Raw genomic sequence first — 27,810 nt, 5'->3', positions numbered from 1 at the left:
GTCATCCAAGGAAGAGGGCAGCACCACGTCCTGTGGCCAGGAGTTCCGCAGACCAATTGCTGCTGGGTACAGAAATGTTTCTGGGTGTCCCCTGGCCCTGGTGCTGTTAGGGAGGGAGAGGAGCAGCCCTCCCTGCACTGAGCGCCTCTCCATCCTGTGCCAGCAGCAGGTGTGGGCAGCACAGCCTCTCCTCCCTGGGGGCTCCCCAGAGGCTGCTGTTCCGCCCCCATCCTGCAGGGGTCCTCCCCACAAGTCCCTGCTTCTTTTTCCCAGCAGGAGCCGCTCTGGGCAGCTCCCTCTCTATGGTGTGTTTTGCGAAGAGCTCTCGCGAGTCTTGGACCGAACTGGAAGGCACCGCCTGTTCCGGAGACTCCCAGCCAATCCGCGCCCTCCTTTACCAACCTGCGGACCGGATGTTGATGGTGTTGGACTGCCCTCCCCGCTTCCATCTCCGGCTGGCCCTGCGGCGGCGCTGAGCGAGGCTCCCTCCCCTCCCAGCGGGTGAGTGGCTGGAGTTCCCCCGTTCCCTTCCTGAGGCGGTGGCTGGTGGAGGGTGGCTTCCCTCCACCCTTAGAGTGTAGGCTCCGTTGCCATGGAAACCTCTGCCCCCACGTGGGTGCTCCTCCCTTGGAACTCAGCCCTGCTTGGAAGGCTCCCCCGCCTCCAGCCCCGCCTGGCCCTCTCAGGCAGCCTCTGCACAGGCACCCGCCTCGCCTTGTAGCCTCTGATGGGCTTTCCCCATCGCTCTGCCCAAGCCCCTTTGAAAGCGCCCAGGCCTTCAGGTGTCATCGCCACGCCCTGTGGCAGGGAGTTCCACAGGCTCATTGCACTTGTGGTCTGGGAGTAACAACAGGGGGATCCAAAGGTGCCTGAGCTTTCCTGTGGCAGGGAGTTCTGCAGGTTAATTACAAATTTCAACCATGAGCAACAACAGGGGGTTACAAAGGCATCTGAGCTTTCCGGTGCCATCATCACATCCTGTGGCAGAGGGTTCCAGGGGCTAATTACAGATATCAGCCGGGAGTAACAGCAGGGGGTTCAAAAGGTGCCTAAGCTTTCCTGTGGCAGGGAGTTCCAGAGGTTAATTACAAATATCAAGTATGAGTAACAACAGGGGGTTCAAAAGGCATCTAAGATTTCAGGTGTCATTGCCAAATCAGGTGGTAGGGAGTTCCACAGGTTAATTACAAGTCTTGACTGGGAGTAAAATCGGGGCTCAAAAGGCACCTGAGCTTACAAGGTGCCATTGCCATGTTCTGTGGAAGGGAGTTCTGTGGGCTAATTACAGATATCAACAGGGGGTTCAAAAGGAGTTTAAGCTTTCAGGTGCCATCGCCACGGCCTATGGCAGCAGGTTCCACAGGCTAATTGCAAATATCAACCAGGAGTAACAACAGGGGGTTCTAAAGGCGTCTAAACACTTTGTCTGTGGAACACCTTGCCACAGGATGTGGTGATGGCATGAGAACATAAGAAGAACCTTGTTGGATCAGTCCATAGGCCCATCTAGTCCAGCTCCCTGTATCTCACAATGGCCTACCACATGGCTCAGAGAGCACACAACAAGAGACTCGCATCCTGTTGCCACTCCCTTGCACCTGGCATTCTGGGACAACCTACCTCTAAAACCAGGAGGTACCCATCCCCATCACATACCCATGGGTGCACATACCCATCATGGCTTGTAACCTGTGATGGACTTTTTCTTCATAAGTCTGTCCAATCCCCTTGGCGTCTAGGTCTTCTGGTGCCATCACCACGTCTTGTGGCAAGGAGTTCCACAGACCAGCTACACACTGGAAAAAGAAATATTTTCTTTTGTCTATTCCAGGGGTGCCCAAACCCTGGCCCTGGGGCCACTTGTGGCCTTCGAGGACTCCTAATGCGGCCCTCAGGGAGCCCTCAGTCTCCAATGAGCCTCTGGCCCTCCAGAGATTTGCTGGAGCCCACACTGGCTGGACACAACTACTCTCACCCTGAGGGTGACTGTTTGACCTCTTGCATGAGCTGTGGGATGAGGGCTCTCTCCACTGCTTGCTGTTTTCACATCTGTGATGCAGTAGCAGCAGCGAAGGAAAGGCCAGCCTTGCTTTGTGCAAGGCCATTTGTAGGCCTTGAGCTATTGCAAGACCTTCATTCATTCATTCTCATTTTGAATGGGTACTCATTTTGACTCAAAATGGATACTCATTTTGAGTGGGTGTCCGCTGGTCCAGTCAATCCCACCCTCTCCCAGGACCCTTTCTGCCTACCCCATCTCTGTCACTACGTGCTCCCCACCCCTGTCATGCCCCCCCCCCCGGCACTGTTCATGGTAACCAGATATTCTTATTAGGGAGAGCAGAAAAAGTTACCATGAAGCCTTGCACTAATGAAAGCTATTGTAGCACAGTTGCATCTGAGCAGGACTGGGACAGGTACCTGGTTCCTACAGGGGTACAGCTGGTGCATACAGGGGTATCCCAGATCAGTGGTCTTCAACCTTTTTCATTCCCATAAGTTGCCGAGACCCCACAACTGAGGCTTCGCAACCTTCTTGGAGTCCTGGCCCCAAAGTTGAAGAACACTGTTTGAAAGTATTTGTACCTTCCTCTTTCAGCTGATGATTCTCTCAGAGCAGGTTGCATAAAACCAAACAATGGGTAATGGTTACTATAATGGCCCAGAGTGGATGGCAGGGGGGAGGAGGAGCATGAAGAAAGGGGATCTACTACTAGTTTGGAACATAGGAAGGAACCTTATACTGAGTCAGGCCATCAGAATTGTTAATATTGATAGTAACTCTGCAAAGATTCAGTAGGATTTTTTAAAAATCTGCCCTATCTGGAGATGTTGCAAGGGATTGAACCTGGGCTTTTCTGCTTGCTGAGCAGGTGCTTTTCTGCTGATCTGTAGCCCCTCCTTGGACATATAGAAAGAGAGTCTGCAGTTCTAGAAGCAACACATGAGCCTCTGTTTTTGAACTACTTCCAGCACGATTGGTTCCCCACGTTAAAGGAAAATATGCCTTTAGTAATCTCTGATGGCAAGATGACCCCACATGTAGGGTGACAAAAGATCTTAAGTCCACCTCATTTGATAACATGCTCTCTTCATCTTCTTCACCACTGGTTTCTTATTCTGATTTCGTGTTCTTCCTTGGCGCCCACTAAATCAGTGTCCTGCTACTGTCCGTCCAGTTGGGGACAGGAATGGCAAAAGGACTGCCCACTGTTCAGAGACTTCATTACGATATTGCTATGCTAGAAAAGGCAGTATATCCTGAACTTGCTGTGTTTTCTAACTAGTCAGCCATGTAGCTAGCTACCCTTAGCTGAAGGAAGATTTTCAGTTCATCCATTGATAATGTGTTTCAGTGTGTGAGGAAAAGCAAATTAAGAATGTTCTTGAAACATTTTTTCTCTCTGCTTCCCCTTCTAGAAATGATCGACTTCCGTAATATGTAGAATTATAATATGGTGGCTGAGACGATATCTCCCATGGCGTCGGAACTTTGTAAAACTATCTCAGAGGCAAAGCTTGAAAGACACAAGAACTTATTCTTAAACTACCGAAATCTTCGTCATTTTCCTCTAGAATTGTTGAAGGATGAAGGTCTGCAGTACTTGGAGCGACTTTATATGAAAAAAAATTCATTGACCTCCTTGGTATGATTTTTATTCACTTTATAACTACCAAAATGTTTATCATGGTGATGAATCTGGTTTGTGTGGAGGTTGTTTTCCTAGTGTGTAGTACTGTACTCTTTACCCTTAAGAGTAAACTGCAATTGCTCGCTTATATAAGAAAAAGTATAGGAGTGTGCTTAGAGACGCTATTTAGATAAATCTGTTCTCTCCCTCTGGTGACTTCTGATACTGAATCAAGCCTGACACAATCTCCATACGCTATCCCTCAGTTCTGTTTTTGGGATCACAAATAGGTTTTAATCATGTTGTGAACAGGCTTTCATTTTTATATAATCTACAGCTAAGCATATTGATCATGTACTTCAAAAAGCATGCATGTACACAGTGCTCTTCATTCTGTTGATCTGAAGCTTGTTAGAAAGGAAATGTTGCTAATAAAGATTCCAGAATGGGGAAAAAGGTTATAAATGGCTTTTAAACACATCAAACCCACATTACAGTTATGTTGCGGTATGGTATCATGGTAGGATTATTGACATTAAAGCTTGTCTCTCTGTCAGGGCAGGGCTAAATTTTCCTGGACTCTCTGCCAGTCCCCTGCCCTTTACAGTTGAACAGGTAAAACTTAAGCGGGTCAAAGAGGAGCTAGGTAGAATTTATCATTCTCTTTCCTTCAATACTGGATGCATCTGTGTCTCCAATAGTAAATAATGCACAAGGACTTCCTAATCAGTAAAGTGTCCCCCCAGAGCAGTTCTGTCTCTTTGGAAAAAAGCTGGCCAAGCAGGCTACAAAGTTTGCTTGCTTATAAAAAGTCACAGTCAAAAGTTCTGTCCAGTCTGTTGATATGAGTAGTTTGAATCTGATAGCTTCCCTCACTGGAAGCTTGCTCCTTGAAAGGCCAGCTCAGTATGCCTTTGAGCAGCTACTATATGAGTTTACTTCCTCCTTGCATTCTCTGAAGGGCTGTTGCAACTCTTTGTGACAAAACCACAGGGCTGATCTAAGGTTTGGGTTAAATATTCCTCTGTCAGAGAGGGTTTCTCTCAAGAGACAGGGAGCAGACTGTAATGATCTATTGTATTCTGCTCCCCTGTGAGAGGACTTGTGCTAATAAGAACTTGCAAAGTTCAGTTCAGTAAGGGAGCTCCCTGCTCTCTTCAGCTCAGTATGTTCAGTGCCACAGTTGGCTGTTTAACTAAATTCAGCTGATTATGAAAGAAAACATTGAGTTTATCAGGGCAGTCTGTACAGTTTGAATACAGTAATTGTTGAATATTACATGTGGCCCTCCTCTTGTTCGCCATGCACATTTACTGCCTTTCCTTATTTTATGGAACATGGACAAATTCCTAACCTTCCTAATACTACAAAGCCACCTTGGACCAAAATCTTTGTGTTCTCAATTACGAATTGGCAGTAACTGGGGTATTTGTGGGACTACCTTCTTCTATATTAGACAGTCTGTCACCTGAAGTCATTGAGGAAACCCTCCTAAGTGCTTTCCTTAGCTGAGACAAACCTGGCAGCAATAAGGTGCCTCTAATACCTGATTTATATAGTGCTTTACAGTGTGTACTGTCAAGTGCTTCACATTCAACCATCTTGTAACATAGGTCAGTCTTGGCTCCATACTACAAGCTTGGCAAATGGGACTGCAAAGACTGCTTGGCAAGCTTGTGGTGGCAGTGCGATTCTAACCAGGGATGTCCAGTCTCTTTTCCAGTACTTGACGCTAGTTTGTTATGAGTGTTGTAGAAATGTAAACATTTAATGGTTATACACACAAAAACCTTTTATTACAGTACAATACAATAACAATATAATCTTTTATACCAATAGAGAGAGATACTAATATATTGTGTTCTGTTTCCACGTCTGAAGATTAAGTGAAGAAATCTCTGTTAGAACAGAATTGGATATTCTGTATCTTCCTAAGTAGAGTGCCACCAATGTGAGCTTTACACATTTTTTGTTTACAGTCAGAGTGCCAGTGTCGGAATGAGTGAATAAAATGCTTCTGTTTGCTAAATAGATTATGTCAGTGTTTCTCAAACTGTGGGTTGAGACCCACTAGGTGTGTCACAAGCCAGTTTCAGGTGGGTCACATAGTACCTAGCTCAGCTGCCATTTTGTCTCAGAGCTGAACATGCAGGGTACAGAGCACAGAGCTGCTGGGCAGGGCAGGCTCCTGGTGGGAGAGGCATGGTTCTTTGCCCTGAGTACGTGGGGAGATGGGATGCTGGAAAGGGGACCATGTTTGAAGTGGTTGGAGAAGGATCCAGGTCTGTGTTCTGCTTTGATTTCCCAACTGGAATGTTTGGATTCCAAGCTATGCAAAATAACATAATGAGCGTGCTGTGCAGTGGGCCCTTTGGCTGATTACAGCTTAGGTTTGAAGCCTAAATTGAAGCTAGCACTTCTGGTCATGATTTCACTTCTCAAGTTAATGACATAACTTCTGTTGGGTCCTGACAGATTTTCATTCTAAAATGTGGGTTCCGGTGTTAGAATGTTTGAGAATCACTAGATTATGTGAATGTATCATGTGTTAGCCAGGGGTGCCCAAACCCCAGCCCGGGAGCCACTTGCGGCCCTCAGAGACTCCCAGTCTGGCCTGCGGGGAGCCTCCAAGTCTCCAATGAGCCTCTGGCGCTCCAGAGATTTGCTGGAGCCCATGCTGGCCTGACGCAACTGCTATCAGTGAGAGGGAGACTGTTCGACCTCTCGTGTGAGCTGTGCGACAAGGGCTGCTTGCTGTTTGATGTCTGTGATGCAGTAGCAACAGCAGAGGAAACACCTGCCTTGCTTTGTGCAAGGTCTTTTATAGGCCTTGAGCTATTGCAAGACCTTCATTCATTCATATAAGTTCCATCTCTAATATATTAATTTATGTAAATTTATTCAAATTTTATTCCCAGCCCCAAGGATATCGAATGTCCTTGTTTCCAACACTGCATAACTATTTTGGATAAAATCAGTGTGTGTTTAGCACAAACTCCCCACTAGGTGGAACCCAAAACTCAGATTTCTGCAGCAGAACAACCTCTCACTGAAAACAGTGCTCCTGGCTATGCTCAGAGCTGCTTGTGACCTATTAAGTAGGACTAGTTTGAAAACACTGAGGAAATAATCTGGCTGAAAAGGCCACTCTGACTGTTAAGATGAGGATCTAACATATCTGACCCGCCCTAGCAGTAGCTAACTACCCAAGCTAAATTTAGTATAATGCAGAGTCACTGTGGAGGAGCTATTTGCTATATGAAGGCAGCTACTTGGATAAAGTTTCTGTGTGTTGCATAGGTATTGGGGCATGAGAAATGCATGAATTATGCTGCTGATGTCTTGCTGTTCTTTCCCAACAGGCCTTCAAATGTCTTGGAATAAAGCTTCAGCACCCCAATAGAGTATTTAGTTACCAAATTATTACTGGAGTCAATCAATTGGTCTGAGAAGTAGATTCCTTACAGAATTTTGTAAGGCAAAACTTAACACCATAAGCTTCGCATGGAAATGGTGTGACATGGCTGCTGTAACACAATCCTTTGTAAATGGTTGCTGTAGAACAGTGATCTCCAAACTGGAGAACTCCTTCCTGTCTGAGTGGAGCTTACCTTTCTGCCACAGCACCGGGTGTTTTTCAAACAGAACAGGTGATAGGGACGCTGTGAGTCGGGACCCACTGGTGTGTCACCAAAGGGTGAAGATTAGATAACTAATTGCCTTAAACCCTGAGGCTATTCAAAAATGCAGTACTGTAGCTGCTAATTACCCTGCAAAGAGCAGCTCCTGCAGTTTGCAAGGTAGCTGCTAATTGCCCTGCAAGCAGCTGAGTTCCTGTAGTTGGCAAGCATGTGTAAATATAGGAACATTCTGAGACGCAACATTCTGGAACACTGGGCAACAGAAGCAAACACTCAGAGCGTCTCTGTGACTTGTGCTGATTGAATAGCGTGTGGCACCATGGCAGAACGGTAAGGGAGGAGGGACCTTCTCTGAATACTGAATCTGGCCTGCGGGCTGAAGTTTGGAGAGCCTGGGCCAGAAGATCGCCTTGTTTAGATAGTCTCTGGCTCTGTGGAGAATGCATTATAGTAATAGAAAATTGTTAGCAAAGTGACCTGCCGTTAAAGTAACCAATATGATTAAACTGTATTGATCAAAGGCATTTATCTGTCACAAGTTATTGTTGGGCTACTTGAATTTTAAGCAGACATTTCTGATGTCTTGTGTGATAAAGAATATCATGCAGTGTGGCTCTCAGTATTATCAATGCATGATGAATTTGGAGATACACTATAAGGCAACAGTTCTCACACACTAAGCACTGGGACCCACTTTTTTAGAATGGGAATTTGTCAGGACCCACCAGAAGTGATGTCATGACTGGAAGTGACATCATCAAGCAGTAAAATTTTTAACAATCCTAGTCTGCGGTCCTACCCAGGAGTAAGTCCCATCTACTATCAAACATAGTAACTTGTTCAAAGTACAGGTCTGTAACATTTCCCCAAATGCAGTTGCATACCATGGTAGCATAAAGTCTAATATATTAAAAATAAAATATTGAAATGAATGGGGACCCACCTGAAACTGGCTTGAGACCCATATAGTGCGTCCTGACCCACAGTTTGAAAAACACTGCGCCTTATAAGGTATAATGCCAAAATTTTGGCATTTTGATTTGTTAGCGTGGATCATAGTTGCTGTTACGGAGCTTTCAGCTCCTTCTTGGGAGCTGTGCTGTCTCCTTGTTTTGATACCTTCAAGTTGTCTTGCCATACTGGTATTGACAACTATAGTTTGTTATGTCCAGGCTTTATGCCATATGATATTATCAATGCCAGATGTGAGATGTGAAAAAGGTTTGCTTACAGTACAAAACTGTACAGTTTTTGATACAGTATCAAAACTGATTTGTGAATTATATATTGAACGTGCACTCAGGCTTTTGTTGTTGGAATTCAACTGTTTGTGATTACAAGTTTCAGAGGTTCTGGACCACGCATCAAAGCAGAGGCCTTTAAACTGGAAACCGCCATGTCACAAAAAAGCCCTCCCTTTTCTGAGGGGTGCTTACCGTTCTGCCACGGTGCCGTGTTTCATTCAAGCTGATGTGGGCACAGGGATGCAGAATGGTAAGCACTGCTCATGGGGGGGGAGGCTTTTTCTAAACCCCTGATCTGGCCTGCGGGTTGGGGTTTGGAGTGCCCTGGTCTAGAGCCTCAGAAGCTTGTATTCACAAACAGATAATATATTCTTCTCTTAAAGTACATTAAAATTTCAACTTTCTCTCTCTTTTAGCCAGAAAACCTTGCCCAGAAGCTTCCGAACCTTGTGGAACTGTGAGTATATGCTGCCTTGCTTCTTATAGTGATCACAAGATATTTCTTCAAAACAAAACGTGGAAACTTATAGACTGAAGTCTTAAAAATTATAAAGATTAGTTTGGGTTTTTTCCCCTTGTTGCTAAATAACTGGTTTGCTTTGGTTTACTGCAGTCCATAGGGCTGTACCTTTCCATGGCTTAATTTCACCACCTGTGGTTATCAACCTAAATGGGGGCTTGGACCCTGTCACATACTTAGTGACTTCAGTACATATGCAGTAGTCAGGTCTCTTTGCTCAGATGACTTGCTAACGTACTCAGTCACAGGTAACTGTAAACTTTTATTGGTTTGAGTTGGAATAACATACATGGATCTTTTCTTTGTAAAGGAATATACTGTTCCAAGTGTGCATTTGTTAGCTCTTCAGGTTTGGTTTTGTCTGAGAGGACAGGCAAAAACAGGTTAAGGAGGTATAGGTTAAGGAAGTAAAAGTCTGATGCAACTAGGAAATTTGCAAGTGGCTTGAAAGTGACCACCATCTTGTGTTCCAAGTTATGATTGTGTTGTATCTGGAATGTATATTACTTTGTGTGCAGAGGTTCTATGTAGCTGTAATGGTTTTTAGTCATTGGTGGATATATGTATAACAAACTCTCTAAGAGTGTTTCTCACTAGATTGAAGAAATTTTTCAGCCATGGGGCCAACTTTTTTTTCCCTTCAGCAATCCCTGAAAACATGATGGAATGATGTGGCTTTGCAGTTATGTAAATGGCTGTGAGGAGCATATCCTGGGCTGCAGTTGATCATAGGTCATGCTCACCATGCAGTAATAGTCATGGCTGTGGATAGCTTGGGCCATGTAACATGGCATTTGAGGCTATTTGACTCGGCTCCAGGTTACCAGGAGGCATGGTCATAACCTTGAGGTCTTTCAGCTTGGCTGTGGTAGGGCAGAACTTTACTGTTGGGTGCATCTGCAGTGCAGTTAATAGTTTTACAGGTCACCACAGTCTGTAGCTTGCTCAGGCAACAGTCTTGCCTCATCTTGTCTGATGTGAGTTCTGTTGTATAATGAAGCTGAAGTATGACTTTTTGTGATGCACTTTGTGTTTTGCCACCAGGCTCTTACCAAAGATTATCTGATGAGACCACACGAAAATCCTGCCTGAAATTTATGGTTGCAGGGAGGGTAACTTTTAGAAGCTCTGGAACAAGCCCACTCTGGTTTAATTTATAATAATTAAGACAAAAAAATTTATGTCGTGCCCTTTGAGCTTTTTCTTGTATTTTTTTTTCTAGACTGGCATATGTGCGTGCAGAAAGAATAGCAATAACTTAGTTAATGTTTTGCATATAGTAGCATCTAACTGAAGACCAGTGTTGGGGAAAAAAAACTAAAACTAGCCATAGAGTTGAAATTTGACTTGCTGTAGCTATAATTCTGCTTCACTGTACAATGGGCTCACAAATTCTCAACAGCAGCAAGGGTTGGACTTACTGATAGTTCTGTTATTGGAGAACTAATTACATTCAAATTGTGTTTAGCAAGCTAAGCTTGCATTGTGTTGTAAAGTACGTGTAAAACATTTAGTTTAGATCTTCATATCTAGATTACTATCCTTTTACTACTTTGACATAAATTGGTTAGCAGTAGTTTTATGTATTAAATGTGGCTCTTTTCAACCTCTCCACAAAATATCTTAGGTATCTTAAAGAACACAATATACACTATTATCTATTACATTAAAACGAAGAACACGGCAGGAGCATAAGACATAAAGCTTTAAGGTTTGAGCAGGTTTTGCGCTCTGGCCATATCCCATGTTCACATAAGAACAGCCCCACTGGATCAGGCCATAGGCCCATCTAGTCCAGCTTCCTGTATCTCACAGCGGCCCACCAAATGCCCCAGGGAGCACACCAGATAACAAGAGACCTCATCCTGGTGCCCTCCCTTGCATCTGGCCTTCTGACATAGCCCATTTCTAACAAGGCCCTTTTTTTGTCTCACAAGGCCCTTTTTTGGCTTGTAATAGATTTTAGCCTTATCTTGGGTGATCATGTTATTGTAGGATAGTTGGAAAGCTGCTTCCTTTAGTTCTTGTATTGCTGCAATTTTGTAGGCCTGTGCTCTGGTTTGACTTGGTTTTGGACAAGGGGGTAATGTGGTAAGATGTTTGCCTAAGGCAAACAACAACATTATTTTGTTGATAGATATATTTACCTGAAAGCACTGTGAATTTCGGAGAAATAACCAGTGAGCGTGTTGCACCTTTTCTTCATTGTCATTTCTCAAGTGTTTATAAGTGAGACCACATAAGGTCATTTTTTTTTAAGCACCCTGTTTAGCAAATGTTAAACAACAGAACTAATCTGTGTACTGCGGAAGGGGAAGTTGGATTCAGGAAGGAATTGGAAGCATGAGCTCTGTCTTGGGCAGAGTGAACAGAGGCTCATGGCAATGTCTGTTGTGCTTTTCCATATAAGCATTATGTTTAAGGAAATGAAGGACAAAGTCCTGTTTTCGCTCAAGTTTCTGATATTCTTGAATGAATACTTTGCCAGCTGGCTGCTTTAGCTGCCTCTTTAGAGTAATGGGTGGTATCTTTTGCTCTTTTCTCCCAGGTATCTCCATTCAAACAATATTGTTGTTGTACCTGAAGGTAAGTGCCTGACTCAGTTCCAAATAATTCCAGAATCTACCAGTATTAAAGTAAGAATTTTGGTTTGGATTCCCATGGGGCTCACTCCAAACAAATATTGGAACTTACCAATATGCTTAAAAACATTGTGTGGATTGCTGATAATTAGAGAGGTTGAAAGCCAGTAAAACAATACCTTTAAGTGAGGCGGTTAGCCCATTCGCTGGGTTTGTCTTGGCCTTGATGGATGATTGTAAACCTAATGAATCATTTATAAAGCACATCTGTCCCTGTTTCATTTATTGTCTCTACAACACTCAGCATTTTTCCTGCCTGGAGCTTAGTTTAATATAGAAATCAAAATAAAGTGCTATGAACCTTATAAGTAGGTTTTTTCTCTTCACTTTGCATATGGGAAGTTAAAGCTACAACTTGACCAATACAACCCAGCTGGTTGTGTGACTGAGTTGCAACTTAAACATAGGTCTCTCAAAACTGATTTGAATTTGCAGGTGATAGCCCTTTTCTGTTTTAACATGCCTTCTGAACAGAGTAGCATGGGGTACATAGGCAAAAACCTGATACCAGAAGAATGATGAGAACAGTGGCTAGCAGAATGTCTTATCTATGTTCAGCCCACTCACACTTTATCTGTAGTCTACTAAGGTACTTATCAAAGTCCAAGCTGCAGTCGCACTCAACTATGACTCTGATGGTTTTATTTATTTTATAAGATTTTTATTCTTCCTTTCTTAAATTCAAAATGATTTACAAGCATAAAAGTAATATTAACAAAATCAATAACATCAATTATAACAAGGTAAAAATTAAGGAAATTGAAATATAAGGGACCAACCTAACACTAAATTGAATCTGAAAAGGTGCATTGGGAGAGATGCATTAGGCATCCTTCGAAACTGCAGGAGAGAGGCAGCTATGTGCCTCTCCACAGGAAGGAGTTCCACATGAAAAGGGCTACTACAGAAAAGGTCCTTCCGCACGTTTCCACAAGCTGCATTTTAGGGGGGTGAAAATACACAGAAGAGCCTCCGCAGGAGATTTCAGAGCATGGATAAACTCATGAGGGATCTGGTCTGTCAGATTAGTGGTCCCAAGCCATTTAGGGCTTAAAAGGTCATGAATAGCACCTTGAATTGTGCCAGGAAGCAAACTGGCCATCAGTGTAGCCATAACAACCAAAGCAAAATGTGATTGTAACATTTTTTCTGTGTTAAAATTCATGCGGTCTCATTTTGTATGATTTGGAGCTTCTGAAGGGTCTTCAAGGGCAATCGCAAGTAGAACGTGTTACAGTAATCCAGTCAAGAGGTAGCCAAGACATGAGTAACTGAAGTCAGGTCTGACTGAGAAAGCCTTGCACACTAATAGAAGCTGAGCAAAACTGCCCAGGCCAGAGCCATCACCTTGGGCACCCGGGAGCAGGGCTGAGTCTAGGACTGCTTCCAAGTTTTTAACACTTCACAATTTCTTTAGCACATAGAAATGAAATACTGTGGAAGTATACTGTCTCTTCTTCCTATTTAAACTTCTAATATTCCTCTTGTTCTTTGCTTTTTCATTCTTGAAGCTATTGGCTCCCTGGTTAAGCTGCAGTTTCTTGACCTGAGTGACAATGCTCTTGAAATCGTATGCCCCGAGATTGGACGCCTGAGATCCTTGCGTCACCTTCGATTAGCTAATAATCAGTTGAAATACTTACCGGCAGGTAAGGTGTGAGGAACCTTCCAGCACGTGTAGCTAATGTGTGATTATTTTAAGTGATCTGCTATATGTGTTTTCGGTTCCAACTGCAGATAAATTATGGTATGTTGGACAAGGACTGGTTTTATTGTTCTTGGTATATCCCTTGTTTAAATAATAGTGATTTCGCTCATTGCTTTCTAACCTACAAGATCAGTGGTTCTCAAACTCTCTGGGAGAGTTTATGGGAGCCAGCAAGTCTTTGCAGGGGCAGGGGGAGGAGGCAGCAGGGGTGGGGGGAAGGCAGCGGCGCGATCCCCAGGATCGCGCTGCTCAGGGGGCTGCAGGGGCTTGGGTGCACTTACCCAAGCCTCCTGCAGCCTCCCTGGGGTGTGGGGAGCCCAGCGCAACTGCTGGCAGGGCTCCCCGCAGCAGGGAAAGTGGATGCGGAGTGATCGCACCTCGCCCCCACTAAAGCGGAAGTGGAGCGCGATCACTCCGCATCCACTTTCCCTGCTGCGGGGAGCCCTGCCAGCAGTTGCGCTGGGCTCCCCGCACCCCAGGGAGGCTGCAGGAGGCTTGGGTAAGCCTTCCCCTGCCTCTAGGCTGCCCCTGCCCCTTAAGGGGGCAGAGACCAGGGCCCTCACTGTACAAAATGAATATAGGTTTAAAAAATTAAATGCCAAAAATATAGCTTTTATGTTCAGGAAGCTCACTACCTGCTGTTGATCAGTGAGCATGCCAAACCTTTTTCCTGATCAACAGTGAACCTCTTGTGTGCTTGTTAACTACATTAAAAAATGCTCATTATGTCCTGCATCTTTTATAAAGATATGGCAGCTCTGTATGAAGTTCAGAAACTGAACTGACCAATTCTATTAACTTTTTCTCTATAATGCAGAAAGCAAAAAGTGGTGGAAGTTTGTAATTAAAGATGTATAAAATTGTGCAAATTCCACAAATCTGGAAACGTGTTATGACTTCACTGAATGCTGACAAAAGTGTCATTGATGCCTTCAGAAATACCTAATTCAGAAGAGAAAATGTCTGGATATCCACGAACCTCTTAAAATAACTTACCCTGTGCTCCCACAGTGTGAAAGCAAAGTTTGTTCAAAGAAAAGCTGACTTTTTTCCAGCAGAACTTTTAACACATGACTTCAACAGATTCCAAAAGAAAGAAGACTTCAAAAAGGATAATTTACATTACAGAATGATGGACTACATGTCTGCTACATTTTTGAACTGCATACCCATTAAACAGCTGAGGAAATGGCCATTATCATATGAGGAAGCTGCATTTATTTCCTCCTCCATCTATATGAAATATGGGGCATTAAACCTCTTCCTCCTGTGTGTTCAAAGCTTTAGGTTTCTGAATGTTCCTTAGTGCTAAAAATATCCCCAGTTGTTAACCATCAGAGGATCTAGCAAAGGTCCCATGTATATGGAGATGCTGGTGCAGAGTCAGCTTGTCTAAGAAGCTCTAACCAAATCTTTGCTTTTCCCCAAGTGCTGTCAGTATTGCATTTCACAGTTGTATTAATCTTCCCCAGCCTCTGATAATCTCCCATTTTGGCTAGGAAATTGACTCGGCTGATCTGTTTCGTTCAGTGTTCTTTTTTTTTTTCTCCTTTTTTTTTTTAAATGTGTAGCACTTTCTGTCATTACTTTGCAAACACATTTCAAGCAGGTTTCCTTTCATGGTTGTAAAGCTGGTGAGTATTTGGCTTGTAATCCCTCTTAAGGAGCTTCTCTTTTTATCACGATCATGAGTAGGATGGTTGGTATTGTGACAGCTCTTCTAAACAGCTTGAGACATCCTATTTGTTCCATTTTAGCAAGGGGCTTTTGGTAGGCTTACAGTGGTATTCCTACAGCATTAATAACATGAAGCTGTTCATTGACCAAGGAGATCTAGTTACCGGTCCAAGAGAGTTGATTTTGTGTGTGTGTGAAATAACTGCTTTAGGACTTGAATTATACCTGTCCTTAATCTCAGTGTCCAGCACATTCCTTGATGCTTTTGCCAGTGATATTTTCTGTCAGTTCATATTCTACCAGTTTCATGGATCACTGCTTTATTATACCACAATCATTGACTAGACTAGACTTTCTACCTAGTGTGGTTTCTTGGTGGCTTGTGCAAAGAAGAGGGAGAGGTCTGTAGGGTAGGACTGTGTGGTGGTGTGTCCTATCTTGAGTCACAAGAATGTTTGCAGAATGCACGCTGGCTCCTTGCTGGAGTAACCCTCTCTTTGTTTATCGGTGCCCCTGGTTCTGGCGGAAACCCTTCTCAGGAGCTCCGGATTAGTCCATACATTATCCAACACCTCATGGCCTTTTTATTTTGTTGCCATAAATTGGATTAAAGAAAATAAAGATTAAAAGGCACTTTTTGGATCCAACTCCTCTTGGTGTAATAGCCACCCTATAATATTGGTTAGTAGTATTCCCATTTTTTAGATGGGAGGAATGAGGCTGAAAAAATAGTGGTCTCTGTTGGACCTCTAGTGTACTCATGGCAGATACAAGATTTAGACCTGGCACTTGTTCATTGTAGTTTCTTAGGCTTTATGTTATACCTCACCACTGTCTGGAATTCTAATATTTACCTGGCTTTGCAGGCTGCAGGACTATGGAAATATGCTTCATGTCCTTAGAAGTACAGTATTTTTCTTGCTCATCTTGACCCTTGACTTTCTTAGCTGTGTCTTATTTTGAATAACCAGCTATTTAGTTAACTGCTGTTTTTTAATTATTACTCTACGGTTATATTCTCATTAAGTGTCATTGATGTTCTGAACTTTTAATTAAGAGGCTGTTAAATAAATGAGTGCTCTGTTTAGGAGGTGGGCTATGTCTTTGTTTAGCCAACACCTACCACATTTTGGCACGCTTGCAGCTTAAGCCTTTTTATAAATATAAAGACATTATCAGCCAATGATTAGATCCTAGGACTTGGCATCAGGGAAACTGGATTAATTCCAGGTCCTGCTGTTCATTTGGCATGGCCTCTTTTTACCCATCATTAAAATGTTACATGAACTTTATACATCCCACAATTTAAATCTTTAAAAATCCCAACTCCAGTAGTTGGAAAGGAAATAGCCAAAACTGAAGTGCCCAGAGTGTCTCTGTTTTTTGGGGGCAGTGCAGTGGGGAGAACTTCAGAAATTATTACAGAACATTTTTTTCCTCTATTAAGTTTTCAGATGTACTGCTTGTGTAGTTGTAATTACATTCAAATCATTCATTCAAATCAACCAGAAGATAGTTGGATTCTGTCTCTTCACGCAAAAGCAATGAATTGGCAATCATGAATCACTGAGAAAACGACTTCAGACATTAGCATAGTGCGAAACAGTTTAAAAAACACACACAAATCTTTTGTAAGACTTAGTATATCTGGCTCTCTTTGGCTGTAGGGTCAAATGACCCTTGTTAAAAAGCAGAAAACTACTTATCTTCAGGAATGATTATTTTCCTGACTTTCTCTGTATGTTGTTGAACCGATTAGATACTGACTAGTATCTGCTAACTGTGCTGCTTCATCTCCTAACTTTTTTGAGTGATTAGCAGTACATCCAGGAGATGTAATAGGTTATTTGTTTTAAAGTCTGACCTTGCTCAAGCAACCCAACTCTTCTTTAAAATTGAGATTGATGTGAAGCTGTATGAAATACAGTGACCTTTGTGACTGACACCATGTAATGTAGCTTCAGGAGGCACTAGATAACTAAAAGGCAACCAGTTAGCAAACCTAACTGCTGTCTAGTATTGTATATCTTTTCAAAATTTAGTAATTGCAAGAAATGGCCTTAGTCTGCCAGTCCAGGGCCATGTTTATAGTCTTGCTAACTACTATATAAAGAATCCTGGAGCAACCGTGATGTAATACCTCTTCTTGGACTCAACCAGTCAGTCAGAGTGTTGAGCAAGCCTCCAGCCTGTTGCTGCTTTGTGTGGCATTTTAATAGTCAACGTTGTCATAGAATTAGAATAGTCAACCTTATAGAATTCTTTGAAAAGGTCAACAGGCATGTGGATGCGGGACAACCCATGGACATTATATATATGGACTTTCAGAAGGCGTTCGACACGGTCCCTCACCAAAGGCTGCTGAAAAAACTCCACAGTCAGGGAATTAGAGGGCAGGTCCTCTCCTGGATTGAGACCTGGTTGAAGACCAGGAAACGGAGAGTGGGTGTCAGTGGGCAATTTTCACAATGGAGAGAGGTGAAAAGCGGTGTGTCCTAAGGATCTGTCCTGGGACCGGTGCTTTTCAACCTCTTTATAAATGACCTGGAGACAGGGGTGAGCAGTGAGGTTGCAAAGTTTGCAGACGACACCAAACTTTTCCAAGTGGTGAAGACCAGAAGTGATTGTGAGGAGCTCCAGAAGGATCTCTCCAGACTGGCAGAATGGGCAACAAAATGGCAGATGCGCTTCAATGTCAGTAAGTGTAAAGTCATGCACATTGGGGCAAAAAATCAAAACTTTAGATATAAGCTGATGGGTTCTCAGCTGTCTGTGACAGATCAGAAGAGAGATCTTGGGGGGGGGGGTGGACAGGTCAATGAAAGTGTCGACCCAATGTGTAGCGGCAGTTAAGAAGGCCAATTCTATGCTTGGGATCATTAGAAAAGGTATTGAGAACAAAAAGGCTAATATTATAATGCCGTTATACAAATCTATGGTAAGGCCACACCTGGAGTATTGTTTCCCGTTCTGGTCGCCGCATGTCAAAAAAGACATAGTGGAAATGGAAAAGGTGCATAAGAGAGTGACTAAGATGATTACGGGGCTGGGGCACCTTCCTTATGAGGAAAGGCTACGGCATTTGGGCCTCTTCAGCCTAGAAAAGAGACGCCTGAGGGGGGACATGATTGAGACATACAAAATTATGCAGGGGATGGACAGAGTGGATAGGGAGATGCTCTTTACACTCTCACATAACACCAGAACCAGGGGACATCCACTAAAATTGAGTGTTGGGAGAGTTAGAACAGAGAAAAGAAAATATTTCTTTACTCAGCGTGTGGTTGGTCTGTGGAACTCCTTTCCACAGGATGTGGTGACGGAATCTGGCCTGGACGCCTTTAAAAGGGGATTGGACAAGTTTCTGGAGGAAAAATCTATTACGGGGTACAAGCCATGATGTGTATGCGCAACCTCCTGATTTTAGAAATGAGCTATGTCAGAATGCCAGATGCAAGGGAGGGTACCAGGAGGCAGGTCTCTTGTTATCTGGTGTGCTCCCTGGGGCATTTGGTGGGCCGCTGTGAGATACAGGAAGCTGGACTAGATGGGCCTATGGCCTGATCCAGTGGGGCTGTTCTTATGTTCATTTTCTGTAGCAATTTCTGAGTGTGCAAAGCGTTGCAAATGCATTGCAATCCTGTTTGGTGAGTAAATAATATTATCCCCATATTACATCTCCAACTGAGAGGGGAGGGCCTTGCTTAAGGCCACTCAGCGAGAAGTAATGGCAGATGTGAGATTCAAACCAAAGAGTTCCTAATCCATAACTCAGCCTCTGAGCCTCATCACAACACTGGCTCTCTTTAAAAATAAGAATGCTTTCATTATTTTAGGATATGAATGTTAAGTGGTTTGCAACAAATCTTTAATTAGAGCCTTTATTTAAAAGATTTTAATACTGTATTTCAACCAACGTTCCTAAAGTAGTGAAAAAACATATCCTGATAGCATTGAAAACAGCATTGAAACTTGCTATGTGGCCTATAAAGATGTCTTTAGGGTTTGTTGGTTCAAATACTTACTATTCTCGCCTTACAAGGAGCCCAGGCTTCCAAAAATGAACAATAAAGGCATCAAACAAAACAAAAATCAAAACCATAAGAACAGCACAGAGAGTTGAACAGCATCAAGAAGAGCTAAATAGTGACAAGAAAACAAGGAAGTTGTAGACTATTCAGTTGTCACCCAACTGGAAGAGTCACATTTTTTCCAACCATCTGAAAATGGACAGAGATTTGACCAAACAAAGTGTTCTGGGGAAAGGAATTCGAAGCCTAGGTGCCACTACTGTGAAGAACATGTCTTGTTTACCACCTACCTCACCTTGGGTGATGGGGGGGTGGAAACATGGAGCAGGGTTTGAAGACCTAAGTGAGTGACATGCAAGAAGTGCGGCTTATTTCAAAAGTCTTTGCCACCCTATTCAAAGATTGGTTTGGATACAGAGCAGTGGGTCATTGCTAGGGGGAATGAGAGTTCTCCCTAGCACCTTCTGGTTTGGCTTGATTAGATCTTGTGGAAGGGACAATTGCTCAGTGGTACAGCTCCTTCTTTGCATGCAGGAGGCCCCGGATTCAATCCCCAGTGGCATCTCCTGTCTGAAACCTGAGAGTGACACTGTCAGTCAGTATAAATAGCACAAAGCTAGATGGCCTCACTTAACAGACAGCAGCTTTATATATATATTATTTTTCACATTTTTACACTGCCCTTTCTACAAGGTGCTGAGGGCAGTGTACATAGTTCTTCCCCTCATTTTGTCCTCACAACAACCTTGTGAAGTAGGTGAGGCTGAGAGATAGTGACTGGCCCATGGTCACCCAGGAAGCTTCTTGGTGGAGCAGGGATTTGAACCTTGATCTTCCAAGTCTAACTCCCAAATCTCTAAACCATCCTAGCTTTACACTTTGAGGGAGGTTTTGTCCGTTGTCCTGATGCTGTCCAGTAGTTGGCAACCCTCAGTTTCGAAAGAGTATGATATCGCGCTCTGAATGGTGGTTCTGGAACAGCGTCTAGTGTGGCTGAAAAAGCCGATTCGGGAGTGACAGATGCTGTCCAAGCATCTTGGAATATTTGTAGGACACCCTTCCTTCTTGTTTTTGGAATGAAGGGTTATGTAGCAGCCCTGTTATATTCTTGCTGCTTCATTTTTTCCAGCCATGGTGGGTAGCCCAGTTAGCTTTGGCCTGCTGACCTTTGAGCTTGAGGTGGAAGCAGGTGGTAATGTTCTGCTGGTCTGTCACTTGGTCTCTAATCTTAAAGCAGTTAGAGACTAAGGCCTGCTTCTTGTGATAAGATCTGAATTTGATTGGTGTCATTCTCACCTCTCAATTAGTAACCAAGCTGCTTTGAAGTTATGGAATGTTAACAAACCTCCTAATGCCCTGAGATGAGTATGTTGGAAATAAAAAGATGAAGGTACTGCTTTTGGAAAGTTGGGAAAAGACAGATTTTCTAGTGATTTCAACTAACCAGCCAAATCTTCAGGCTGCAGGTTTTCGGCAAGCTTTAGAATTGCCCTTCTTTTTCTTGTATCTGTTCCTCTCTTACCCAAATATGTTCAATGGCATGCATCTTTACCCTATTTGAAATATTATTTATTGGAATATGTTTCTTCTTTCTAGCTTTAGGGCTCAGTCCTATCCAACATTCCAGTGCTGATGAAGCTACAGTGCAGACCTGCGATAAGGGAACAAATGTTCACTTCTCCCCTCCCACGCAACAACAGCACAGGATGCAACTTATGCCCATTCATGGCTGCATCATTGCTGGAACACTGGATGCAATTCAGCTCTTAATAAACAGTGTATTAGACCTTTGTGGTTCCAAATTTTATTTGCTGTGTTTGCATAAGGATTGTTTTATCGCAGCTCATGTTGTTAATAGGTGTAAAAACTTACGTGTCTGAAAGAGATGGTACCTGCAGCCTACACTCTACACTGGTGTTGGTTTCTGAGCTTAATTGTTACAGACAATGCTCCTGTCAAGATTTCAATTTGCTACAAATAGGGTGGTGGGAGCTTTCGTTTGCAGGTTCTTTAATCTCTGTGTTTATCTTGGAACTGTGTTCTGGCAGTGTGGTGGTATAAATGAAATAGGCGTCGTCAATAAGCCCAATAAAGTTACTGTTAATTTTTTAATGTCTGACAAGATATGAAGATTTTTTTGTGATTGATTTTGCTTATAAAACTTGCAAGCTGTAACATCTTTCTATAAAATTTAATTAAAAGTGGGCCGGTGTTTACTTGGCAAGCATTAACAGTTAATTATAGATTTGCCAAATGAAAAGCTTCATGTTTTGCCAATTTTCAAGATAAAGTGAATTAATTGAAGCACTGTTGGCAATGGCGTAGGCTCCCAACCCATTCTGCGGTAAAGTTGTCTTGCAGGATACCATTTGCTGCCTTCAGAACTGTTTTCCAAGTTTTTGAAAAAAACAACAACAACTGAGTAGCATATTCAAGATTTCAGTGAGACTGTTTCAGAGTGAATGCCTTAGCAGCACAGCCCCCTAAATCACTACAGCAATGTTTCTTACCTTGTGGATCGGGACCCACTTGGTGGGTAGGGACCCAATTTCTGGTTGGTTCTGCAGAGCCTCCAGTGAAAAGATAAGATAACTACAGGTTGAGACTAATTATTCACCTGGGTTCCCTTCCAAGCACTCAGGTGGATGGCAAAAAATAGCAAATCAATTTAAAAAACAAAGCTTCTTTGCTCCAATGATTTAAAAACAGCCTTGATGACCTTTGTGATGTAAGATAAGAGTCATTAAGAAGACAATCCATCAATCAGTCCTCCTCCAAGCGCTTCACTTAGCCCCTCCCTTCAATGCAAAATGATCACCTTTATTTCAGGGGGAAGGGAAGGGTCCACTGGAGAGAGAAGGATTAATGGATTGTCAGCCAGCTGTCGTTCCCCCCCTCATTAAGGAGGCTATAGTTAAAGGACTGTTCAGTTTTTTAAACTAATTTTAAAGGGGTGCATTTTTCCCCTTCTCCAGGGATCAGCACATTCCTTCTCATTTGCAGGGGCCATTCCTGTTGAGTCAAATCCGTATATAAAAAATCCGTGTATAAATAGGCTGGACCTGTAATTCCCTCAAGCCCTGAGGCTATTCAAAAATCGGATAGCTGCTAACTGCCCTGCAAAGAGCTGAGCTCCTGCTGTTCGCAAGACTGCTGAGCTCTTGCAGTTTGCATGTTTGTGTAAGTATAGGGAGAAAAAATTTTTGAGCATCGTTTTTCTGGTGTGTTTTTTTCCCCCAAGACTGTCAGTGACAGGTTGTTGGGGCAGGTGAAGGCTGGGGTTACAGAACTAAGCCCCTCAGGCCTTGAGGATATTCATTAGGGCTGCCTTGTTACTTGAAATGGGCCAAGTGAATAAAATATTCAAGTAAATAAAATATTGCTTATAAATAAATTATTTTTTTCTAGATCACTTCTTAAAAAAGTCTCGTAAAGCTTAGTAGGACCCAACAGAGTGTCATTTTAAAAAGTGGGTCCCAGTGTTAAAATGTTTGGGAACCACTGCACTTCAGTTTGATGCTGACCACAGTCATACCCCCAAGATCTCTGTGCCTATGAAAGATCATGTTGGCTTTAAGGGTTACCAGTAATTCTCATACAGCCTTGATGTGTGATGTGTATTTAAATGAATCTGTAAATAAATAAATATCCTGTATCTGATAGGAGAAAGGAACAAGCCTCAGGCTGTTGGGTCCTGGCCTCTACATATAGTTTGTGGGCAGGTTGCATGGCCAGAACCCCCAGTCATGGACAACAGCGTCCTTGCAAATCTGGTTGATGGTATTTTCTTGGACCAAAGAAACTTCTGCTTAAGAATTTAGGTTTTTATGCATTCATTTACATGTGGTGTGGAAACTGAAACCTGGGAAGGATGGGAGCTGAAAGACCAAGGAAAGATGTGAGCCCAAGTTGTGTCAGTCAACCTTCTTTAAACATGGGGAACTTAGTGTGAACTGCTATTTCATGTGTTTGCATTCTCTTTTCTGCCAGCAAAAGCTCACCTATCATACCAGAGGCAGTCCTGGGCTTTTCTGGCCACCTCTGCCTTTGCGCCCCTCCACCCCTGACCCAGAAGTAATTGCAGTGATGTCTAAGCAATGTGAAAGGCTCCATTGGAACATTTTGGGGCTGCTGGAAGCGACGCCCAGCACAGAGATGAGCGCTGCTTCCAGTAGTTAGGCAGGACTCGCTTCCTGGGTGCCGCTTCTAGCATCTCCAAAGCGCTGTGATAGAGCCTTTGCTCTGTCAGAGCCAGAGAAGTTGGAGCCCATCTCCTTGGAAACCAGAGGAGGCGTGACTGCTTCCTGTCGCTCCAAAGGCAACCCTTCTCCTGGGTATGCATGGTTCCTGGCATACCCAGGGGTGAGAGGGTCGGTGCGCCACCCCCACAAGCACAGCACCTAGGGTATTTTCTGCCCTTGCATCCCTCTAGGTATGCCACTGTGTTGCAATATGGTAGTGCAGGGGTGTCCAAAGTTTTTGGCAGGAGGGCCACATCATCTCTCTGACACTGTGTTGGGGCCAGGGAAAAAAAGAATTAATTTACGTTTAAAATTTGAATAAATTTACATAAGTTTGCATAAATGAATATATTAAAGATGAACTTATATGAATCAATAAAGATCTTGAAATAGCTTAAGGCCTATAAAAGGCCTTGCACAAAGCAAGGCTGGCCTTTCCTTTGCTGCTGCTACTGCATAAGAGACGCGAAACAGCAAGCAGTGGAGGAAGACCTCATCCCACAGATCACGCGAGAGGTCAAACAGTCACCCTCACGTTGAGAGCAGTTGCATCAAGCCAGTGCAAGCTCCAACAAATCTCCAGAGGGCCAGAGGCTCATTGGAGACTGGGGGTTCCCTGAGGGCCACATTGAGAGGCCTGGAGGGCCGCAAGTGGCCCCAGGGCCGGGGTTTAGGCACCCCTGTTGTAGTGTAACACTGTAACACTATATGCCACTGTATTGTAACGCGCCACCACCAATCAGCCAAAACTTGGATACTTCCATCCAGTTTCTTAAACTCTAGACCAGGGGTGCTCACACTTTTTTGGCTCGAGAGCTACTTTGAAACTCAGCAAGGCCTGGAGATCTACCAGAGTTTTTTTTACAGTGTTCGCGCCATCATAACATATAACATTTATGTGTACAATGTATGTTGGTGTACCTTGAGCCCCACTGAGTATAACAGGACTTACTCCTGAGTAGGCATGCCTAGGATTAGGCTGTGAGGCTGCAATCCTAGCCACACTTAACTGGGAGTAAGCCCCATTGAGTACAATGGGCCTTACTCCCGGCGTTTCCTCCCAGAGGCACCTGAAAGGGGGGGGGTCGGCATTCCGCGATCTACTCATTTTGCCTCGCGATCTACCGGTAGATCGCAATCCACCTATTGAGCACCCCCTGCTCTAGACAGTTTGTGCATTTCACCAAGGAGAGTTTTGCTGCCAAATCCCAGGGCTTATAGTACAAATCATTTTAGTTTGATGAGGAATAAAATATCTGTGCTTCATAACAGTAGACTGCTAAAAAAAGGTCACATCTTACAGTCATTCCTGAGGCTATGTGATGTGTGCAGTGAAGGAAGGAGGCACGAGCTCACTTAACTTCATAGCAAAATGTTAACATTGAACAGCTTCACTGAGTACGTTTGTGTGTTTTTTAATTAAAAGTAGCTTCTATATTCCATTGCTTCACTGATGCTTGTCTTGCTAATCATTCACTGAAATGGAGACAGCATTGTCTTCAGAGCCACTCATAGGAAGCCTCTGTTGATTTTGGCTATGAGGGTGAATGAAGTAGCTTTTTCCCCTTTATGTATGGACCTATACACTGAACGGATGAAGCTTAATTCCAGAATTCCTGACAATTAGAGAACTTAGCTTCTAAATATAGAATCCTGTGGTCAAGGACCACATAGGTCCAGCCTGCTTCTTACCATTTAAATGTATAAATCAGGCTGTAGCCCCCCCCCAATCATTATGAGCACGTATAAAATAACCTAGGGAAAATAATTAATTACCCCCACCAGGTCTGTTTGTTTGGCACAGAAATTTGCTTTGCTAATTGGGGTCCACTATAGCATTGCAACTGAAAAGTTGTGCTCTTTTCCCCTCCCTCTCCTGCCTCCTCAGACCTTTCTCCTTTGGTTGCCAAGAAATACAGCATTATATGTTTAGTATTCATGCAGATGAATTTCCTTCTGAAACGCGTCCCAGTATTTTTTTTTTCAGTTCCTAAATTCCTCAATGCCCTACTTATTATTTCTGAAGAGAGTGAAGTATTAAGCCTTGCAATAGCGTCATCACGAAGGAGTGGTGCTCGAACCTTCTTTTCCCTTTCCTTGGCTACCCAAACACATTTTCCATTGCTTTTTAAGGAGTGTAGCACGACAGCTTTTATATTCCAATTCTGGCAACAGAACAATGCACTGCTCTCTGATTCAAACACGTCGTTTCAGTTGTGTGATCTGGGTTTATTTTCCCCCCTCCAGGGACAAACTTGGTTACAGCACAGCCTTTAATTGTGGTGTTCCGTATGTATTATTGTATTTCAATACATCTGCATGCACCGATGGAGATCATAGGTCTTAGAAAGTCTTGACTTTAAAAAAAACAAAAAACAAGATGCAAAGCTTAACCAAAGATGCTGACCCTTTCTCTTTCACAGTTGGCACAGATGCAGCCCTCTCTGCTTTCCTAATTTAGTAACAGGCATAAAAATATGCACAACAGGACAGGTTTGGTATGTTGGGCGCTCTTCCAGGAGTATGGTGTAGTTAAGTAAGTGGACTTGTGGGGATTTGAAGAAAACATTAAGTTACGCCAGCACTTACCTTCGCAAGTCCTTTGCAGTATTTAAAGGAACACTGTGCTCTAAATCAAGAAGGTTGTTTTAAGCACGAGTGCTTGCTTTCAAAGAACACCATCTGATAAGTAATACATTACCATCTTAACGGATTAGTGTGGCCTGAAAATAATCTGAATGAAAACAGAAGCCTCCGTACTATTTATCTTGAACTCATTGCACAAAAGGGGGTGGGTGGTATGTGAGTGTGCCTCCTTACTGCTGCCTGCTGCGTAGTGTGTGGTAGAGTAAATTGGAGGAAAATGTCTCATGCTTCAGTACATAATGGCTGCACTGGAGTATGGAGTGGGTTATGCTGTTGCTGTAGTTTACAGTAGTGTAAGTGCTGTGCTGCCTGTTGTTGGCTATAATATATAAGAAGTCCTGTCAGATATCCAGATTTCTAGGGTTGTTCTGGTGTGGCTCATTTTGAGTCTGAATTGCCATGTGAATGCTGTGAACTGGAGCAGTCTCTGCGACATGCCTTTTCCTCTCCCAGGTTTACAGGGTCAATTCTCCCATGAGGCCAACTATTGGTGTGGGATGTCACTTGTCTCCATCCACCCATTTCTGCTGCTTCTCTTCCTTTGACTCCCTGGGTTTGAACATAAGAAGAGCCCTGCTGGATCAGACCAAAGGCCCACTAGTCCAGCTTCCTGTATCTCACAGTGACCCATCAGATGCTTCAGGAAACACACTAGACAACAGGCACAACCTGCATCCTGGTGCCCTCCCCTGCATCTGGCAATCAGAGGTAGCCTACCTCTACCTTGCACATGTACTTATTATGACTTGTAACCCGTGATGAACTTTTCCTCCAGAAATTTGTCCAATCCCCTCTTAAAGGCATCTAGGCAAGATGCCATCACTTGAAAAGGAAGAGGGGTTGTCTTCCCTTATCCCATGTTGCGTCCAGGTGGCCCCAATGAGTTTCCTTGGAGCTTTGCCAGCTATTTTGCTTGGGAGAGGGCATAGGATTTGGAGGCAGCCTCTGCCACCATCTCCACCCCCCTCTTGGGCCCGATTCTTCCATTTTATGGCAAACTATTTAGATGCAATAAATCTCATTGTCTCTTGTTCTGCTTTATTCGCTGTGGTTTTAAATGTAGCTCATCTGTATTCATGTATGAGCCAAATCTGAAACTGAGAATGTTTTTAATCTCCAGTTCCGGAACAGTAGGGATGATTGAGTTTGTTTTTATAACTTGGAAAGAAGATTTGTTCATACCTTGATAGGTAGCTGCTTATATCAGATAAGCTACTTTTCAAGTAGGAATAAACTTAATGAACTGTTCCATCTTAAAAGAACACTGGATGTTCCTATTGCACACTGTAAAATTAAACATTTAACCTCATCTTCAGACCTTAACTTTACCCCTCTTTGCAGCTGTCATTTTTGGGAGGAGTAGAGGATTGGAGGCTCCTGATCGTTGTTGTTTCAAATGACATATTGAACCACAGGCCAGAGGGCCAAAGAGGGAAGTTATGGAGCAGTAATTAACTTTGAAGAACATTAAGTTTTCGTGACTGCTTTGGTCATTTTCTGAGAACACTGATAAAATTCAGATAAAGAGCTCCAGGCTGCACTATCAAAACAATGCACTGCATAGCTTTCTCCCCCTTCCCCCCTTTTGAAAACAGAAATCTGTATACTGCTACCTAATTATTTAAGAATGAACCTGCTGGTGAGAATTGATTAGTAATGATATGTGCCTAAAAATGGAGATCAGTTGGGGTGGTTCTATATAGTGGTGGTAAACTTCCCCCACTCATCTTGTTTTGCATTTTGGTATACGGGTATGCATTGTGCATGCATATATAGACTACTTAGATATGTGTCTTTAAACATCCATGTACATTCATCCCACAACTGA

The 27,810-nt window shown here is 43.3% G+C and overlaps 1 protein-coding gene across 2 annotated transcripts in view; it reads left to right on the top strand.

The window, feature by feature from the left end:
- The first annotated feature begins 290 nt into the window (after window positions 1–290).
- The window catches only part of LRRC28 (leucine rich repeat containing 28), a 57,429-nt gene continuing 29,909 nt past the window's right edge, over window positions 291–27,810 (top strand). For both annotated transcript variants that reach the window (XM_066636298.1, XM_066636297.1), the window contains exons 1-5: window positions 291–501; window positions 3,421–3,647; window positions 8,934–8,974; window positions 11,586–11,623; window positions 13,191–13,328. In XM_066636298.1, coding sequence (XP_066492395.1) covers window positions 3,456–3,647; window positions 8,934–8,974; window positions 11,586–11,623; window positions 13,191–13,328 — 409 coding nt within the window. In that variant the 5' untranslated portion in view covers window positions 291–501; window positions 3,421–3,455. The remainder of the gene's footprint in view (window positions 502–3,420; window positions 3,648–8,933; window positions 8,975–11,585; window positions 11,624–13,190; window positions 13,329–27,810) is intronic.

This window comes from Tiliqua scincoides, chromosome 8 (genome assembly GCF_035046505.1).
Source record: "Tiliqua scincoides isolate rTilSci1 chromosome 8, rTilSci1.hap2, whole genome shotgun sequence".
In the NCBI taxonomy this organism is placed as follows: domain Eukaryota; kingdom Metazoa; phylum Chordata; class Lepidosauria; order Squamata; family Scincidae; genus Tiliqua; species Tiliqua scincoides.
Note: the sequence above shows the minus strand (reverse complement) of the source record. Positions and strands in the feature narration are given on the sequence as shown.